Source organism: Maniola jurtina, chromosome 10 (assembly GCF_905333055.1).
Source record: "Maniola jurtina chromosome 10, ilManJurt1.1, whole genome shotgun sequence".
In the NCBI taxonomy this organism is placed as follows: domain Eukaryota; kingdom Metazoa; phylum Arthropoda; class Insecta; order Lepidoptera; family Nymphalidae; genus Maniola; species Maniola jurtina.
Window position 1 is genome coordinate 2,253,676 of NC_060038.1, and position 19,086 is coordinate 2,272,761.

The window sequence follows — 19,086 nt, forward strand, 5'->3', positions numbered from 1 at the left end:
CATTCATATGGGCAACAATGTGCACCCCAAGAGAAGATTTAAAATTATTGTCCGTTAAAAATCGTAAATTAGACAAAATCGGTAGTAATCGAAAATGTCACTTTGGCGTAGCTTTCACAGCATCACTATGGAATGTGGTAATTCTTCAAAATGGTCGCTTTGTATGGTTTGCCAACTTGCATGTCTGTGTTTTAGAGTTCTTTGTTTTCGTAATTTGTTAAATATAGTCTAACGTTGAGGCCAAAACATATACTACTCTTTATCGTACCGCATATGCATGAATTTATATCCTTTATACATAATTGGTGGTGTGCAAGAAAGATGTCATCGGTAATGTGAGAGCATTCAACTAGCATTTTTATTTTACGGGATTATGACGTCTATGATTCCCATTTGGATTTGCAGAGAGTAAAGGATATCAGGTAATTTGTTTACATTACGATAGTGTTCAGTCGTAGCTGTGCTCCCCAATATATTCCGACAAAGCTGACTCTAATTTTGGCATTCCTGAGCTCTTGTCAAACAGAATTGTGTCGAGTACCCAAAGAGTTTCGCTACTGTATATTTTGTTTGAATTTTAAAGGATTTGTCTGCTAAAATGGATTGGATAAAGTTAATCTTATGATAATGTAAAAATGAATTTTCATTTCAAATAGTGTTAAAGTAAACACATTTGAAAGGCCACTTTTACATCCCATAAGTTGGAAAAATCACGAGTTTCTTACACTAACCCCAATAAAATTCTTATTGGTATACCTAACTCACAAACTTTGTCTTTTCAGCTATCAATCTCCCGTTTTAAATTCAGAAGATTATAATGTCAATACAAGTGAAACATTAGACAAGCTATAACACAGTAAAAAGTTTGGAGACTATTATTAATAACAAGTGTGATTCAAATATATACAAATGCGAACTGTGAGCGTGCGGTGTGGGATGGCTATGTGATGGGCGGGGTGGGGTGAGCCGTGCGGCGCTCGGGCGCGGGCGCCATGAACCCGCCGGCGCCCGGCAAGACGGCCACGCGCTCCTCAGGGTACAACCAGAAAGCGCTCGCCGAGATACGTAACTCCCTCCTCCCGTTCGCGAACATCGGGAGCTCGGAGCCCCCGGGCTCTTCCGCCGCCAGCACTGTAAGCTCTGGGGTCAGTTCCGGCTTCAGCTCATCATCAGGGAATGGGCTGGACAAGGACTTGAGCGTGCTGCCACAGTCGCTTAATCAGCTGATAGCTCTGGGTTATGATGAGGTTAGTTGCTTGTTTACTTTTTTATGATAGTCATGAACTAGCTTATACCCACGACTTTGTCCATGTGGACTACACAAATTTCAAATTCGTATTTTAACCCTGAATGAACATTTTGAATTTTTAAAAATCCATAGTGGATGTCTTCATAATAGCTATATAGCTGCATGCCAAATTTCAGCCGTATCCATACAGTAGTTTGCGTATTGATAGATCAGTTAGCTAGTCAGTTTTTTATATACAGTAGAGCCTGGATTATCTGGACCTCAGTCATGGATTCATGATTATCCAGATTGCCAACGGCGAAATCAAAGATGATTAAGATTGCAATATTTTAATAATTAAAGAAAATACATAAGTATGTAAATAGATGCATATTATGTACCTATGAAAATGTATCTTTATTCTTTTAATAAACATTGATTTTTGTTGATAAGTTCAACTTGTATTTATTATTTTGAATAAAGACTTAACATTGTCATGTGTTAACAATATGACGTATGTACAAAAATCCAAATGCCTTACGATAACAATTAGTCTGGTTAATTGAGTCTTTACTGTATTTAAATACAAAAATGTTTATTTTTTTGTTGGTTTGTAAAGTATGCATTCAGTTGGCTTTCATCCAATTGTGTTGAAACTTTGTACAGTTGTTGTTGGCAGTTGTTTGAAATCTTCTGCCACTGTACTAGTACATTGTAGAGTGTAAGTTGCATCCCATTGCATGCCAGACAATAGCTAATTGTGGATAAATGATGATCTGGAGAGCAAAATGGTAAAAGAATGTGCTTTTGATCAAAATATTTTTTTTAATCTGGACAATCTTAATTTACTAATGTAAATCTGCTTATAAGAGTGTTTATATTAGTAAATTTATCATAAGTTAATCATGTGAGAAATACTTACAGGTGTATCTGCGGCCTAATGTTAAGGACTGAAATTGTAATTTTGACATGACACTTGACATAGTGCAATTAGGGGTAGTGAGTTCGCAATATTTATGTATTATACTTAAATTTTTTTGCTCTTTCTATAAAAATATTCCTGTAATTTTATACTTTTCCCTCCTGCAGCTTCTCAAATACAACCCAGCTATCTTTAATTTATCTACTTAATAATAAGATTTGAAATTTTGGAAACTAATAATAAAAAATAATAACCAACCAATATGCTATGCTTATGTATAAGCAAGACTATTGCATGTGTATTGCAAGATTGACCTCCGATAGAAGTTGAAGGGAGCAATTAATCTGCACAAGGTTGCAAGGCTGCAACCTTGTGCAGATTAATTGGTCCCTGATTATAGTCCTGGTGTTGACCAGGACCATAATCTTCAGAAATAAAGGAACAACTGGAGAGAGAGATGTAAATGTATACATCTTATTATATAAACATATACATCATAACACACATGTTATAAATTATATCATCTCATCACTATTGAAGTGATGTGAGAGACGAATAATACCAATAAAATTGCTTCATTTTCATAGCTAATGTTAGTTTTGACAAAAAGAAGTTCAATGAGCTAAACTATGGAGTGATTCTTCCTAAATTAATGTACACATTATCATATAATATCCTAGAGAAAAGGCAACCTTGAGTTTTTGATTTAATAGTTAACCTTTTCTGTGCCACTTTTTAACAGATTTTGAATAACTTTGATTATGTGAATATGTGCACTTTCATATTCATAATATGTTGCAAAAGAAATTTTTTAATCCATTATTATGTGAAATAGAAGAAGCTTGGAACAGACTTCAGAACTACTATGAATTTTCAGTATAGACTGAAAATTCATAGTAGTTCTGATGTCTGTGAACATTTTCACCACAGGAATAATTTTGTTAAACTACTTAAATATATTTTTTTTTAATTAAACACTCCATTTCCATAGTCTTTCTTGCTATCCCTGTTCACTATGATTCAAACTCATACATTTTAATATAATTTTTCAATATCTAGGGATATTTTATCATTACCAAACAGTAGTTAGTTGTAACATTTAAAGTAATTATTTCCAGGATCCAGCAGTCAAGGCACTCAAATTCACTGGTGGTCGCTTTGATGCGGCGCTCGATTACCTTTCGAAGAAGCAGGAACCACTCAATGGCGTGCTTAAATCGAGTAATTTAAGCGCTCTCAGTGCTAAAATTATAAGAAAGCCCAGTCTAGAGCGAGAGATTAACCTCCACAGAGGGAGCCCAGCTCTAGACTCGGGCGCGGGCAGCTCGCGATCGGACAGTCCCCGGCAGACCGACGCGCCACCGCTGCCGCACGAGAAACTCAGTCGTCAGTACTCGCCGTCGGGCTTCTCCGAGCCGCCTCCGCCGCCGCCGCCGAGATGCCCGTCCACGCCGCCCGTGCCGCCCGCCGTGCAGCAGTACATGAAGAACCGCATCTCACCCGCGCCGCCGCTGCCGCCCGCGCGCGGCACCAGCCCCGTGCACGCCGCACCCGCGCCGCCCGCGCGCGCGCCCATGGTGGTGCAGAACGGCCCGCAGGCGCAGCAGCAGTTCACGCAGCAGATCCAGGCGCTCAACATGTTCCCCGCGCCCGGCGCCGAGCTGCCGCCGCCCTACCCGCTCGCGGCGCCGCCGTCCTACACGCTGTCCATGCAGAGCCGCCAGAGCCCCACGTCGCAGGACTACCGCAAGAGCCCCTCGTCCGGCGTGTACTCGGGCACCTCGGCCGGCTCGCCCAGCCCGGTCACGGTGACGCAGAGCGCGGCGGCGGGCCCGGCGCGCCCCACGCCGCTGCAAGCGTGGACGGCGCGCCAGGCCGTGCAGCCGCCCATCATCATGCAGTCCGTGAAGAGCACGCAGGTGCAGAAGCCCGTACTGCAGACCGCCATCGCGCCCGTGGCGCCGCCGCCCGCCGCGCCCGGCCCGCCGCCGCCGCCCTCCTACGCGTCCTCCATCCAGCAGAAGCAGGCGCCTCCCAGCTACCCGCTGGCGCCCAAGCCCGCGTCCCCCGGCGCCGCGCCCGCCGTCGTGCCCACCACCGAGCCGCCCAGCTACGCCATCACCATGCAGGCGCTGGCGGCGCAGCGCGGCATGCATCCTGCACCGCCGCCGCCCTACGGCAACCAGGACTCCACCACCACCGTGGCCTCGCACCACTCGCCGCTGCACAAGAAGCTGCCGCACAACGGCGACGCGCAGCTCGAGCTCAAATGCCCCAATCAGAACTGCGGCCTGATGAAGGACAGCGCGCCCTCCGGCTCCGACAAGAGCTCCAACGGCTCCACGGAGCGCAGACCGAAGGGCGCGCCCGACAAGATCCGGCATCAGTCGCCGATCCCCGAGCGCAAGAACATCAGCAAGGAGAAAGAGGACGAGCGGCGCGACTGCAAAGTTCGGAACTACTCCCCACAGGCGTTCAAGTTCTTCATGGAGCAGCATGTCGAGAATATACTCAAGTCCTATAAGCAGCGGACGTACCGCCGCATGCAACTGGAGAAAGAGATGACGAAGATCGGGCTCAGCGCCGAGGCGCAGGATCAGATGAGGAAGATGCTATCGCAGAAGGAGTCCAACTACATCAGGTTAAAAAGGGCGAAGATGGACAAATCCATGTTCAACAAGATAAAGCCGATCGGGGTAGGTGCGTTCGGGGAGGTGACGCTGGTGAGGAAGATCGATACTAGTCATCTGTATGCCATGAAGACGCTGCGGAAGGCGGACGTGTTGAAGCGCAACCAGGTGGCGCACGTGAAGGCGGAGCGCGACATCCTGGCGGAGGCGGACAACGAGTGGGTGGTGAAGCTGTACTACAGCTTCCAGGACAAGGACAACCTGTACTTCGTGATGGACTACATCCCGGGCGGCGACCTCATGTCGCTGCTCATCAAGCTGGGCATCTTCGAGGAGGAGCTGGCGCGCTTCTACATCGCGGAGCTGACGTGCGCCGTGGAGAGCGTGCACAAGATGGGTTTCATCCACCGCGACATCAAGCCCGACAACATCCTCATCGACCGCGACGGCCACATCAAGCTCACCGACTTCGGCCTGTGCACGGGCTTCCGCTGGACGCACAACTCCAAATACTACCAGAGAAATGGTGAGTACAACCTTAGCTTACATTGTGGAAACCCTGATCGCGTAAATTCCATACTTACAAGCAGTAGCTGTTAATTTATACATTATGCAATGCATTCTTGAAGCAATGAAAACTTTGACATTGACAGAGTTTGTGTTTGATTGTATTACTGTACCTCATGCATAATAGTTCCTAAAAAGCTGTCATTGTATGACAGTTAAATTTTTTAGATGTTATTATTCATAGAGTTGTTACTACATAGAAGTTGTTGATTATATTATGCAAGAATTGCTTGTTTAAAGTAATTTTCCTTGTACAATCCCAGACCACGGTCGACAAGACTCCATGGACCCCGTGGACGGCGAGTGGGGTGCGATGGGCGAGTGCCGCTGCCACCAGCTCAAGCCGCTCGAAAGGCGGCGCAAGCGAGAGCACCAGCGCTGTCTCGCTCACTCGTTAGTCGGCACGCCGAACTACATCGCGCCGGAAGTGCTGCAGCGGACGGGCTACACGCAGCTGTGCGACTGGTGGTCGGTCGGCGTCATCTTGTACGAGATGTTGGTGGGCTCGCCCCCTTTCCTGGCCTCCACGCCCGCGGAGACACAGCTAAAGGTTTGTTTGGCATATTTACATCTTAAGAGGGCTCTCTCCGTCACTCGTTTACTTGAGCAGAGAAAACCTATTGCATTTTGGTTGATGCGGTGTGCTATCTCACTCACTCGTTAGTATATAGTTGGCACCCTCAAGTACCTCGCGTTGAAAGTACTGGAGCGCGCAAGCCAACCGCTCCAGCGTACGTGTGTGGGTGCAAGTATCGCGCGTATTTTATTAATCGGTATACTCTAGCAGAGAAGAACTACTATATTTTTGGCGGGAAAGAAAACATCAGTGCTTACTCGCTCATTCATTTGCACACACACCTTACTACATGACACTAAAAGTGCTATAGTGAATTTAATTTCATATGTTATAGCAATGAGTCCCCAGTTTCTACTGTCCATTGCAGAGCTCAATTCTTAATCGGATCTTCACTTAAGAAGTCAAAAAAATTAGTTTAACATTTTGTATGTTAAATTGCAGGTAATAAACTGGGAAAGCACTCTCCACATCCCAGACGCGGCCAACCTCTCGCGAGAGAGCAAGGACCTCATCTTACAGCTCTGCTCCGGGCAGGAAACGAGGCTGGGCAAGGACGCCGACGAGGTCAAACACCACCCCTTCCTCCTCGGCATCGACTTCGACAAGGGGCTGCGGAGGCAAGTGGCGCCCTATATCCCTCGAATAGAGTACCCCACAGACACCTCCAACTTCGACCCCATAGACCCGGACAAGTTGAGAAATTCCGGCAGTTCAGACTCCAACAAGTCCGACAGCGAACTCCTCGACAACGGGAAAACTTTCCACGGCTTCTTCGAATTCACCTTCCGAAGGTTCTTCGATGATGGCTACACGAACAAAATCAATCTTGACGACAACGACAACCAGGGCCCTGTGTACGTTTAATTTGGTCGGAGGTTACTCGTTTGGGCTGGCAGCAGTTCAAACCGTGATTGTTGATAATGATTTGAGATTGATCATTTATTGCTGGGTCCATATCTTTTACCATTTTGGTGTATTTTGAGTTCTTTGCGAAATCTTAACGTTGGATAGAATCAGGCGTTATTTTGCGGAAGTTCATGTTTAGCAAGAAACAGTTAAAAATTATTTTGCTATAATCCGCCAACAGGATAAATCTGTATGGTCAAACATGCAGTTACAAGCTAAGCACCGCTTACCTTCCCAACCAAGCAATAAAGCCAAGTTCCCAACGAAACGAAAGCCAAGTTTCGACTTTACAATGCTGTATTGTCAAGTCACTTGACATATGACAATACTTGACAATACAGCATTGTAAAGTCGAAATCTCCTGAGGATGCTCCGGTGTCGGGGCGAAACGTGCGTCGAGAGTAGTGGAAAAGTCTTGTGTGGTGTTGCATGTGAATGGTGGTGGCAGTGCTTGCTTGGGAACTTGGCTTTATTGCTTGGTTGGGAAGGTAAGCGGTGCTTAGCTTGTAACTGCATGTTTGACCATACAGATTTATCCTGTTGGCGGATTATAGCAAAATAATTTTTAACTGTTTCTTGCTAAATCTTAACGTGTATTATGACCAGACTGCATCGTCTTGTCACATTAACATTTCGATAGGGTAAGCATGGGACAAGATAGCACCTGGGATTTGTGATTTTTTGAAATAAAAATATTTTAATAAATCGCGGTACCCGTCGGCTGTTATTTTACTGTGGCTATTGAACTATTATAGTATAAGGTGTTATCACTAAAAACATGAAGATATACCCCACTGCGCGACAGCAAAGGCGGTTGTGTTTTTCACGTTTATCTGGGTATGTATGTGGGATTCTTTACACCCTCTTTTCTTTCTTTGCACCCTCGAAGTAATCCACCTTCGAATTGTATGAAACATGGCATATATCTTGCGTGGCGTGAACGTTCACGTAGACGTAATGCTTGCGGTTACATCTATGGGTTAACGCGCGTCACTACGCACGTATCACGTTTACGTGCTGCATACGCAATCGGTGTAAATCGGCCATAAAGTTTTTAACTGTGCCATCTTGCCTCTCTCCTAGCCTAAAATCCGTTTTGACGTTTTTCAGTGGGACAACATAGCGAAGTCTAGTCATGATAAATGTTGAACCTTCTCGATGGAGATACAGTACATCAAAATGATATAAATATCGACTGAGCCTATTGCATTGACTGTTAGACTGATGATCCAGACTGATGAATTTTTTATATATTTTAAAGTACCTTCAGTACAGTTAGTCGATCAATCGTCGATCGTATTCAAGGTCATGTAATGAACTGATGCCAAACTGAGCGTGTAACCTCCGTCATATGAGTGAAAGAGACACTAGATACCTCGTAAGGATTCTCGTGAAGTGTGTGCCTTGACTCTCTCTCTCTATTAAAGCGATAGTTTCCCCCCTCCCCCTCCCTGTAAACAACGTACATGTAACGTATTTAAAAAAAGTTTTATTTTTAATAAGCCGTATTGTTAATAATCCCGGTGATAATGTTGTAATATTGTATCGTTATGTATTTTGTAAGTGTAAACCTGTGTAGGCCGAGAGATGGTCGACGTGAAAATGTTTTGTTGACACTGACACTCTAAATGAAATTCTTTGCTGATATTGCATTAGCACTTATTGTTATATTAATGTGGAGATTTTCTAACCTTGTATGAAATCACATATAATAATATGCCGTATTGCCTATATTTATGAACTAAAATGAAGTAAATACATAGTTATTAAGATAACATTTGTTATGAACAATTTTTACTGTAACAACCCACATCTGATCCTTTTATAAATTGCCGACAAATAATAAAGTACCGTTAATAATACTATCAAGAAGATTAATTAAAGTACTTGGATTATTTAGATATAATCACAAGAAAATTGCTGGCCGATTTTAGGCCATATCATATTATATTCAAATTGGCACCAATGTAAAAGGAAAGGCACTAGCTTCTATACATTTTTACTTTTTTAAAGCTAGAAGTGTAGAGGCCAATTTTTTTTTTGCTCATAAGGAAATTCTACTTTGCAACGCCCTGACGGGGCTTCATGTTGTAATATTATATATTTTTATAATTTAACACATGAATGCAAATAAAGAAAGAAAGAATAATAGGAAGATAAGTAAAAAGTGTCATGTAGTCGATACGCACATTTTTTGGCGGTCGTCTCTCGGCCTATGATTGTAATATATGTAACGAATGGATCACAGTAGTACATAGCCGGTGTAACCTTGGTGCTACGCGACGGGACATCCAGCGTTCCATTCAGGCCTGCTCCACACTATGGCGCTTCAATGAGGTACAAATATGACCCAGGCTAGGTCTAAGGGCCCTAAAACTGCAAATTACCGCAAACGACATATCCGGAGTACTAGGAATATGAATATCGTCATCAATATAATGCTAGTAAGTTGTAAAGAATAAAGATTTATTATTACGGAAAACGGGCAGCAGCGTCCTCTGTGCTGCTACTTACTACTACCATCTACTGCAATCACCAATCCGTTCGCCCAGCGTGGTGATTATGGGTAAATCCTCCAATAGGGTATTTTACTCTAATTTTTTTATTACTTTATTAAAACACTAAAACTAAACATTACAACTAGGATAAAAATAATGACGTAAACTAAAAAAACTAATTGAATCGATCAAATAGAAAAAAAGTTATAAGCATTTATATATTTCAGATTAGACAGAGATAGCGATAATAGCATTATGACGTCACTCCGTCACTAATGCCATAGTAGCTTCGTGCGGTTTCATACAATTTTTCGTTTTGCGAGAAAGGGATCCTCCCACTCCAAAATTAAATGCCTGTAACTTTGTAAATCTTTGTTGGATTTTAATATTTTTTTCAGTGTACGTCATTATTTTTATCCTAGTTTATAATAAAGTAATAATATTTATCAAATTCAAAAGTAGGCAAATACCCAATTGGGAGAGGCTTAAGTCCAGTAGTGGACTGTTATAGGCTATTGATAATGATTGATGATGAAAGCTTTATTTATAATGCACGGAAAAGAAGACTTAAAAGGTTTTTTTTTACTAAGACACAAACTTGACTGCAATCTCACCTGGTGGTGTACAATTTCGCGATACAGCTATTGATTGAAGGATTTCCTCATGAGGAAGATAATCCTGGCTGTATAGGTATGTATGTCTGTAATATGAATTGTAATTTTAAATTTAACTGAATAAGTAGCAGCATCATTTTGTCAAGAGGAAGTTGGTCCCGTTTTGAACTACATGAAACAACAATGCTACATGGAATTAATTACATGATATAAAGCTTTAAAAAAAAACAAACGCTGAAAAAGCTAACGATACCTACCTCATATTTAAATCAATTTTTATGGAAATTTCGAGTTATAAAGTACCAAACTTAGGCTAAAATCATACTCTTTCATACCCAGGTAGCAATAATTTAGGGCAAGAGTACAAACCCTGGTCTGGGCACAAAAAAGGTCCAAATTAAACGCCATAGTGTGGATCAAACCTATTTGTATACTATTTTTGTAACTAGAGAAATTATTTATGAGATAAGAACAAGTTTGGATTAGTGAAATTCGCCACTATATTTTCTTACGTCTGTATTTATCGAGATAGGTCGCTTCAATGTGTGTTTATTATCTTAGACCATGAGCCGACGGACGGTTTGATTAAGTGTTTTATAACAGTCAAATTGAATAAAATGTACATGCGCAGAGAATGACAGTAATCAAATGATTTTTTTTTAAGAAAGGCTACCTACGAGTAAATCATTAGCTAAAAGAAAAATGCTAACCATACATTTTTTCGATTGTTTTTTTTTTCAAATTTCCAATGATTTTGTTTGTTATGTATCTTATGAGGATCAAAATAAGTGCTTAAATTTTTTAAATATCATTTGGCTTTCCACAATTTTAGAAAACTTAAGATGCATCAATGTAAAAATATACCTCACCTCAAAATTATATTTATTCAAATATTGTCACAAGTTATTTTGAATTGTTCATAAATAATTATTTTTAGATTTTAGTGTAGAAGTGATAAATCATAACAATAAAATAAATGTTTTGCTTCAGGACTTGTATAAAACACTTAGCCAAACTGTGCATCGGCTCTTTGACAGTAAAAAAACCATAACTTACAGAAGTCTTTAATGTAACGGAATGGTCCAACATAATTTTACATACCATATGCACGAAGATACTGAGAGCAAAGACATACTCGTGCCACGTGATTCGATCCGTTGGCACCCAGTTTTAGTGTCATTTTGAGGGCCTTCGCCTATCGCAGTATTTTGACAGCTACGGTGTAACGATCGCAAGCATCTGATTGGCCGTCCTTCCTCACTATTGGCTGAAATGCACTGTTGCAACAAGAATACTATAAATTCAGCCAATCACAGCAGTTGAGGTCGCAGCAATGATTGATGCAGGCTGTTCGCAGGAGCCTTAGTATAAGATTTTACATCTCACCAACGTTGATAGAAATGGGGGGCTGTTAAGGTTGTCATTTTAAGACTATTTCTGTGACGGGGGCTATCTCAAACCTAAAGTAGTTAGGAATATGAAATTTCAGTATATTATGTCTTTAAACAACAAATACTAAAAACAACAATAAAAAATAGATTGTATCACGGTTTATTGCGATGTACACCCAAAAAATGTTTATTATTATGTACGGAACCCTAAAAGAACGAGGTCCGACTCGCAATTGACCGATTTTTACGTTTCGGTTTCTTTCACGGTTCAAGATGGCAACATTTAAGTACGGAAAAGAAACCTGGGACAAAAGAAAATGTAGACAGTGCAATAATAATATTTATTAACAACAAAATGTGAACATTTTTTATCATGGATTATTATCTTCTAATATGGAATAGTTTGGCAATTACAGGAGAACTGACACAAACAATACACATAACCGGCTAAACTCATGAACCCCATGGAATAGGGTAAATAGTCTGATGGTAGAGATTTTAAAGTTCAAATAAAAGTTTTTATGTTGGCCATAATTTCGTTGCATTAAATTCGGGAGTACCTATAGGTACATTTCAGAAATTAGTTTTTTTTTTGTAGTGCAAAATGTAATTTTTGTTTTCACTAACAACATGCCTAAATTTTTTTGTAAGTCAGCCGCCCACTACATCGGAACGTGACGTCTTTTAAGTGTCATAAAAAATATACTTTTGTATGTAAATGAAAGCCACAAAAAAGAAACGATTGTTAAGTTTTTCTCGAATCTCATATTGCTAGTGACGATTTAAAAGTGTGTACTTATAAAAGTTTAATTGAATAAAAATATTCTATTCTAATGAGTACAATTCACAATTTTGTCAGTCAGTATACAGTTACAGAGAAGGACTCTTGTAGTTTGTAAAGTCACTTGTATTGCCATCTTTACCTACACCAAAAAAAACAATGTCTGATACTTTTCGACAAAACTTGTAACAAAACCTTGTCCAAAACATATCAAATGATTTTATAGTCATTATTTCGTACATGTTTTGTCTCTATCTCTCTTGTTTTATCAGATAATAGAGGCTAGAGCCAGCAAAATTTTATTACAAGTATTTTACAAGTCTTGTAAAAAAAAACTTAGAACTTATTTTTGGTGTACACGAAAAAGGGCAACAATGCATAATAGGTATGTCATGTAGAATACATGTTTGAGAACTTGTGTAAGGGGTGAAATTGTCGCATTGACTAAAAGTACAAAGTTATTGTCGAACAATGTTGTAAATGTTATGAGAAATCATTGTTTCGCCAAGCCATGAAGGAGAAGTTATCTATATTCTATACCTGCCATCTCTTCCATTTAGGAATAACCACGGGCAAGATTATAGTCATCATAAGTCGAATTTTATTTTTCACATAATATAATATTTAATTATTTTTTAAATATATGTAGTATTTAAATTTTAGTTACAGTACCCGACAGTAAATAGTTCCACATCGATTTTTAGAAAGAGATAATCGACAGCTTCGGCTTTGTAGAGCGTCGTCTTTGTCACTCATTTAGACATTTTGTCGCTGACTTGTCTCAACGACAGAGACGACGCGACGCTCTACGAAGCTGCCGATTACCTCTTTCTAAAGCTCAATGTATAATATGTACTGCCAAGTACTGTACACTAAGCGTATTTTGTACAAATTAATCATAGAAGTCATTTAGCAGTCAGCTCAAGACTGTCCTAATGACATTCCATTGATCTATGTAGTGGGCGGATAACTTTAGTCGCTAATAACTTTGTAATAGATTTGAACCTCGAACAAATACAGTGTGACTAGCAGCCATAATGTCTAGCCTATTGACATTCTCATAAGTTATGGGCCGAAAGCTCGTGGAAAATATTGTAGAGGTGCTTAGTAAAAGCCGAAAATTTGTTCTTTTACTGACCGGCTGGCAGGTCTAGAGTTCCAGACTCAGGAAACGTCGAAGAACCCTATTACGAACTTTCAGTTTTTATCAAGCGTCTTGTCAAATTTCACCACCAGCTCTCCAACTATTTTATCGGACGTTCTTTTTATTTGTATAGTATGTTAAAAAACGAGTCACTTCACCTTAAATTATGTGTTATTTGTATGTAAATTGTTTTATTTTAAAATAAAACATGCTTTTAAGTAAATGAAAATAAAATATGGGAATTCTGTTGACTTTTTTGTTTGAAACCTGAAATCAAAACTGAAAACTAAATACAGACGTTTGTTTAGAGAATGTATATTACGCGTGCAGATTATACGCGTAATATAACAATAAAATTAGCTATATGGCTACATGTCCTTCGTGGTCCTTCGAGTCAAGTAGGTTGCATTAAGAAGTCTTGTACTCTTCTATTGAAATCTGCAGCATATCGGATGTGTATATCATGTCTGCCCTCGGGGTATACGTGTAATCTGAAAATTAAAATTATTAAGTTTAGTACCTAAGGTCCGACTTCGCCTCCAAGGTCCACCCATCTAGCCCAATACTGGGCGAACCGGACCTTACGACAACTCCTATTTCAGTTCACGAGATACAACAGCACACTGACAGACAGACGGACAGAGAAGGCTTAGTAAAATAGGGTCCCGTTGGCACCCTTCGGGTACGGAACTAATAAGTAGGACTCACACAGAATTTTTAATGTTCTCTATCAAATACGGAGCGTGTGCTGCATACGTAACCAGCGGGTCCTTCTCTCCGTGCAGCACCAAAGTGGGGCACGCTATGTCCTTCAAGTGCTCGCTACAAATGTCCAACGTGGGCTCCAAAGCTGCCGACATGCCGTCCACCCATCTCCTCCAGTAATGCGCGAACCGCTCTTCACCGTATACTTCCATCATCGGGTCTCGCAAATGTTTCGCCCACGCGTTAACGTTTTTTAAACCTGTGAAATTAAAACCACTTTTATAAGTAACTAGCTGATACCCGCGATTTCGTTCGCGTGGATGTAGTTTTTTAAAAATCCCGTGGGAACTCTTTGATTTTCCGGAATAAAAAGTAGCCTATGTGCTAATCCAGCGTATATTCTATCTCCATTCTTAATTTCAGCCCAATCCGTCCAGTAGTTTTAGCGTGAAGGAGTAACAAACATACACACACACACACACACACATACAAACTTTCGCCTTTATAATATTAGTGTGAAGTGTGATACCTAGCTTAGCAGTTGTGATAGCCTAATGGTTAGGACGTCCGCCTCCTAATCGGTGGTAGGGGATTCGATCCCGGGCACCTCTAACTTTTTGGAGTTATGTGCGTCTTCAGTAATTAAATATCACTTGCTTTAGCGGTGAAGGAAAGCATCGTGAGGAAACCTGTATGCCTGAAAATTCTCCCATAGTGTTTTCAAAGGTGTGTGATGTCTGCCAATCCGCACTTGACCAGCTTGGTAGACTATTGACTACCCGCGTCTCATACCCGTGCTCTGTAGTGAGCCAGCTAGGGGTTGATCAATACGAATTTATAGATGACGTCCGCGTGGAAATGAAAGCTTACTTTTAAAGCCTGCTATCTCACTGGGCAGCATGTACGCGTTGGCTCCCCACACCACCAGCTTTCTGACAGCGCCAGGATATTTCGCCGCCAGAACAAGACTGGCGGACCCGCCTGCGCTCCAGCCTAGCACTGAAAACCTGGAAATGTCTAACATCTGGAAAATAAGAGCAAACAAAGTATGGTTCGATAGCGAGGCGACAGCAACAGTAGCGTGGATTGTGTTTGTTGCGACGTTAATCGAAAACAAAAACTTGATGGGTTACTAAACTTTGGAGCTCTTGTTGGCTTAGCTTCCGTCCGAAGTAAGACAACCTCTACGCGTTGAACCTGTGTTCTTCGCGTAGGTTTTGGGAAGACATTTCCATAATTCAAAAAAAAATATTGAACACTTGCTTTTTCTCAATTTTTGCAAGTTTCAGATACCTACAGAAGGATCATTGCACAAAGACGTTTAATTAAGAAGCGAAAAATCATAGGTCTATGGTAGGGACTATGCAAATTCAGCTCACTGTTATTATTTAAAAACGTCTTTGATGAAGTAGGTAGTTAGTCTGTTTAGATTAATAAAGTAGGTATTAGGGTGGATTTTGAAATATAAGTAGGTACTTATGTATGTATAGTAAAATACCGTCATAAGTTTGTAGCCAGTGTCTGCATCATTTTCATAGCTATCCGTCGTAAACTCCCTCTCAGGAGGGTAGCTCTTCCCAAACCCTGGAGGGTCCCAGACCACCAACGTGAACTTGCTCCTGTCGAACCCTTCTATCTGCTGCTTGTAATTAGTCCATATGGTGCCGAGGCCGCCCGGTGTGAAGATGCAGCCGTGAGGCCCATGACCCACTTTAATAAAGTTGATGTCATGTTTGCCAATTTTGATCTTTTCCTCCTAAAGTATTTATTCATTACAAAAGTTTTTTATTCCGTAAGTAGTTACAACATTAATATCTATTGGTTCATTATGTTAGTCACTAACGTTACATGTTAGTCCTTGACAGCGATCTCACTGCGGGGCACGGGTCTGCCCGCGAAATTCAAATTTAATTTGGTTTTTCGCAATTTGTAAATTAATACGACAAAGTAGGCTTATGGCATTCTAATTCCGACAATGGCAGCATCATCTTCACAGGATTACATAAAAATCTTTACTTGAAAGTGTTCAGTTTATGAAATTAGTCGAAATAATGAGTTTCACATCAGTTACTCACAAATTAATAGCTGATTTCTTAAACTTTCAAGTAAAGATTTTTATATAAACCTGTGAGGATGATACTGCCATTTTGGCGCAATTCAAGTGCCTTAAGCCTACTTTGTCGTATTAGTTTACAAAGTGCGAAAAATCAAATTAAATTTGAATTTCGCGGGCAGGCCCGTCTCATGCACCTTAAATAGATAAATATTTTCATTTTTCACCTTCACATCAGTCGAGAAACACGCACGAAATCCATTTACATTTTGTATTTTTCTCACGATATTCTTTCGCGCAAGCATTTTTTGCATACTATTGTACTAAATTGAACCGAGAATTCAAAATTAAAACTTTTATCGCGATTTATTTCACGAAACGCGAAATATTTTTAGCGCGGCCATGCGATACGTCAATGCTTGCGTTGACCGCACACTGATACGAATAAATGTTGACACATCACCAACAACCATAATTATTATTATGCATTCCATAAAATGTTGCCCTAAGATCACGACACAGCGCCAAACTTTATAGGCTTCCGCATCGAAAAAGAACCCTTAACAGGGCTCTCTCCGTCACTTACTCCATACAATCGTAGTTCCAATTTCATTTGAATACTAAGCAACCAAAGTCCATGAAATTTTGCAGACATATTCTAGAAACTAATATCTGAGCCTGTGGTGTTTTAGATTTTTCTAAAAATATATAGTTTTAAAATTACAGGGGCTCAAAGATTTGTATGTAAATTTTTTAAAACCGCGTAACTTTGAAACCAAATATTTTAACAGAACTCTGGAAAACTCTTCTGCAAAATTTCATGGACTTTGGTTGCTTAATATTCAAATGAAATAGGAACTACGTTTGTATGGAGCGAGTGACGGAGAGACTCCTCTTAAGGTGACGCATTCCGGTGCTTTCTTCAGACAAACGTAGGTGGGTGATCACGTCACTACATTATTTGATATTAGGTAAATGCTCAAAATCATTATCTTATCTTTAAAGTTATGAGCCTCGAAAGATTCATATTTTAACACTAAAATGACAACTTTGTACGTAAGTAGATAAGATTAAGAGTAGGTATGATAATTCTAAAACAATTTAACTTTAGGCATACTTTATTTCACATATTCATTAGTTGAAATAGGTAACTTTACATTGCAGACGTAAAAGCAGTTTTTTCTCAAATGATTGTGGAGGGAAGGGCCAGTCGGCGCATCTTTATACCGGGGCTCTCTTTCTCACACAATGTTAGGTGAAATAGCAAACACATTACCCACGTGCGCCGGCAATTTCGGTCGAGCGTACCTACATAGGTTCGCGATCCTATAAAATTTCCGTTTTTCCTTTAGGAGGTACGGAACCCTGATAATTCAAGGTAATGTAATTAGGGATAACTTTTGTATTATAGATAGGATGCTTGTTTAATACCACAAATGGGTAGTAAAATTTATAATTTTATTAACTGCAGAATTGCCTTTATTGGATTTTTATGTCTTTAATGAAATAATAGGTACTTAAACTAAGTGATATTATAAATGCGAAAGTGTGTCAGTCTGTGACTGTTACCAACTCATCCACTAAACTGATTTTGATGAAACTTGACATGAGTTAAGGTCACTGCATACGTAACGTGTTTTTTTCCCGTCCCGGACGGGACGGGACGGTTTCTCGAAGTACTATTGGACAACTAGAAAACGGACGGGGCGGGGCGTTCCAGTTGTCCAATAGTAGTTCGAGAAATCCTCCCGTCCCGTCCGGGACGGGAAAAACACGTTACGTATGCAGCGACCTTAAGTTTGTATATTGTATAACCCAAGAGGTCTCACAGGATTTTTAAAATGCATGCGGACGGAACAGGCAGCCAATCAGCTAGGTCTTCGATTCTACTTATGTTCGTGAATTTGCATTTAGAGCATCATAGCATCTGAATGGATTCATATAGATAATTACTTCTACTTTACAAATATGTAGGTAGGTATTTAATTCAATGGTTTAAGTCGAACAAAAGTATGATTAAAATTACCTAGTCAAGTATGAAATAGAAATAAAATAATTGATTACACTTGTACTGCGCCTACGTGATGATATTTCCCTGCAAAAACTTTTTACCAAAACAATAGTACTTAGTTAGGTAGGTACAATAAAAATTGATAGACGACGCTAACTCGGGGAAAACCACTAGTTATAACAAGATTAATTACTATAGTCAAATAATCCATAGTGATAATAAAATTAAAGAACACTAAAGCAGGATGTTACGTTACTACATAGGTACGGACTGGTACCTATAGAACTACTTACCTACCAACAGTTTCAGAGTTTATCGATTACACACAAACAAAATTTTCCCCTTTATGTTAGTATTAATACCTATAAACTAACATATAATAATTTATTTTATGGCGCTTTTAACAAAATAATACTGATGTGCAGTTTCATCATTCGGAAACTACCCCATTTAAAGGTGTTAAATATAGGGTTGTCGACCATCTCAGATTTTACGGGACGTCCCGTATCTTACTGCAGGACGCACTTAGTTTAGACTGTTATCACATAGAGGGTGTAATTTGTACGCTAGCAAAAACTGCAGTACTGATGATTACTGAAAATATACCATAAATAAACGCGAATTTAAAAAACCTGTATTTTAAAAGTTCGCAAAATTGTAAATGTATTGCAAATAAAACAACGCTCAATAAACGTTGCGTAGGTAGGTGCCACGGGTTCAATTTCACATCGTACGTGGGGCATTGACCCCGAGATTTGTACGCTGTACATTGCGGGTTCGAAAAATACTAAGTCACTAAAACTACGTGTGTAAGACAAGTAGTTATTGGTATCGGATTGTATTTAGATAGTATAATAATAGTGCTTAGTTTTTGCTAGCGTTCTAATTACACCCTATATTATTAAAGTGAAACTATTGCCATTATCAAGGGTATACTAACTCACAGAGTTTATTGTTGGTTTTTCTCGGTAGGAAAGGCATTCTTAACCTGTGGTACAGTGATGCTTCAAAAGCACTTGCAAAAGTTTAATTGAATAAAAAATCTTTTAACTTTTGACA

At 40.1% G+C, this 19,086-nt stretch overlaps 2 protein-coding genes across 2 annotated transcripts; one reads left to right on the forward strand and one right to left on the reverse strand.

Moving 5' to 3' along the window:
* Positions 1 to 117: 117 nt before the first annotated feature.
* Positions 118 to 7,008, forward strand: LOC123869188 (serine/threonine-protein kinase Warts). The gene is made up of 5 exons (XM_045911987.1): positions 118 to 422; positions 783 to 1,247; positions 3,269 to 5,306; positions 5,611 to 5,897; positions 6,366 to 7,008. Exons 2-5 carry the CDS (start codon positions 993 to 995, stop codon positions 6,786 to 6,788), a joined length of 3,003 nt encoding a protein of 1,000 aa, XP_045767943.1. The 5' UTR covers positions 118 to 422; positions 783 to 992; the 3' UTR covers positions 6,789 to 7,008.
* A 4,647-nt stretch (positions 7,009 to 11,655) lies between these two features.
* Positions 11,656 to 19,008, reverse strand: LOC123869068 (valacyclovir hydrolase-like). Its single transcript, XM_045911804.1, has 6 exons — positions 18,972 to 19,008; positions 17,293 to 17,324; positions 15,462 to 15,719; positions 14,834 to 14,987; positions 13,967 to 14,222; positions 11,656 to 13,749 (listed from the first exon to the last, which is right to left on the reverse strand). The coding sequence occupies exons 1-6, from the start codon at positions 19,006 to 19,008 to the stop codon at positions 13,653 to 13,655; spliced, it is 834 nt and encodes a 277-aa protein (XP_045767760.1). The 3' UTR covers positions 11,656 to 13,652.
* Positions 19,009 to 19,086: the final 78 nt, after the last annotated feature.

Bases quoted from the DNA above. Each gene is read 5' to 3' on its own strand.
- LOC123869188 (XM_045911987.1), top strand. From the start codon at position 993: ATGAACCCGCCGGCGCCCGGCAAGACGGCCACGCGCTCCTCAGGGTAC. The intron at 5,307-5,610 runs GTGAGTACAACC...GTACAATCCCAG, and splicing joins CAAATACTACCAGAGAAATG to ACCACGGTCGACAAGACTCC. The intron at 5,898-6,365 runs GTTTGTTTGGCA...GTTAAATTGCAG, and splicing joins CCGCGGAGACACAGCTAAAG to GTAATAAACTGGGAAAGCAC.
- LOC123869068 (XM_045911804.1), bottom strand. From the start codon at position 19,008: ATGCCTTTCCTACCGAGAAAAACCAACAATAAACTCT. The intron at 17,325-18,971 runs GTGAGTTAGTAT...GAACCTATGTAG, and splicing joins AAAAACCAACAATAAACTCT to GTACGCTCGACCGAAATTGC. The intron at 14,988-15,461 runs GTATTTTACTAT...CTTATTTTCCAG, and splicing joins CTGGCTACAAACTTATGACG to ATGTTAGACATTTCCAGGTT.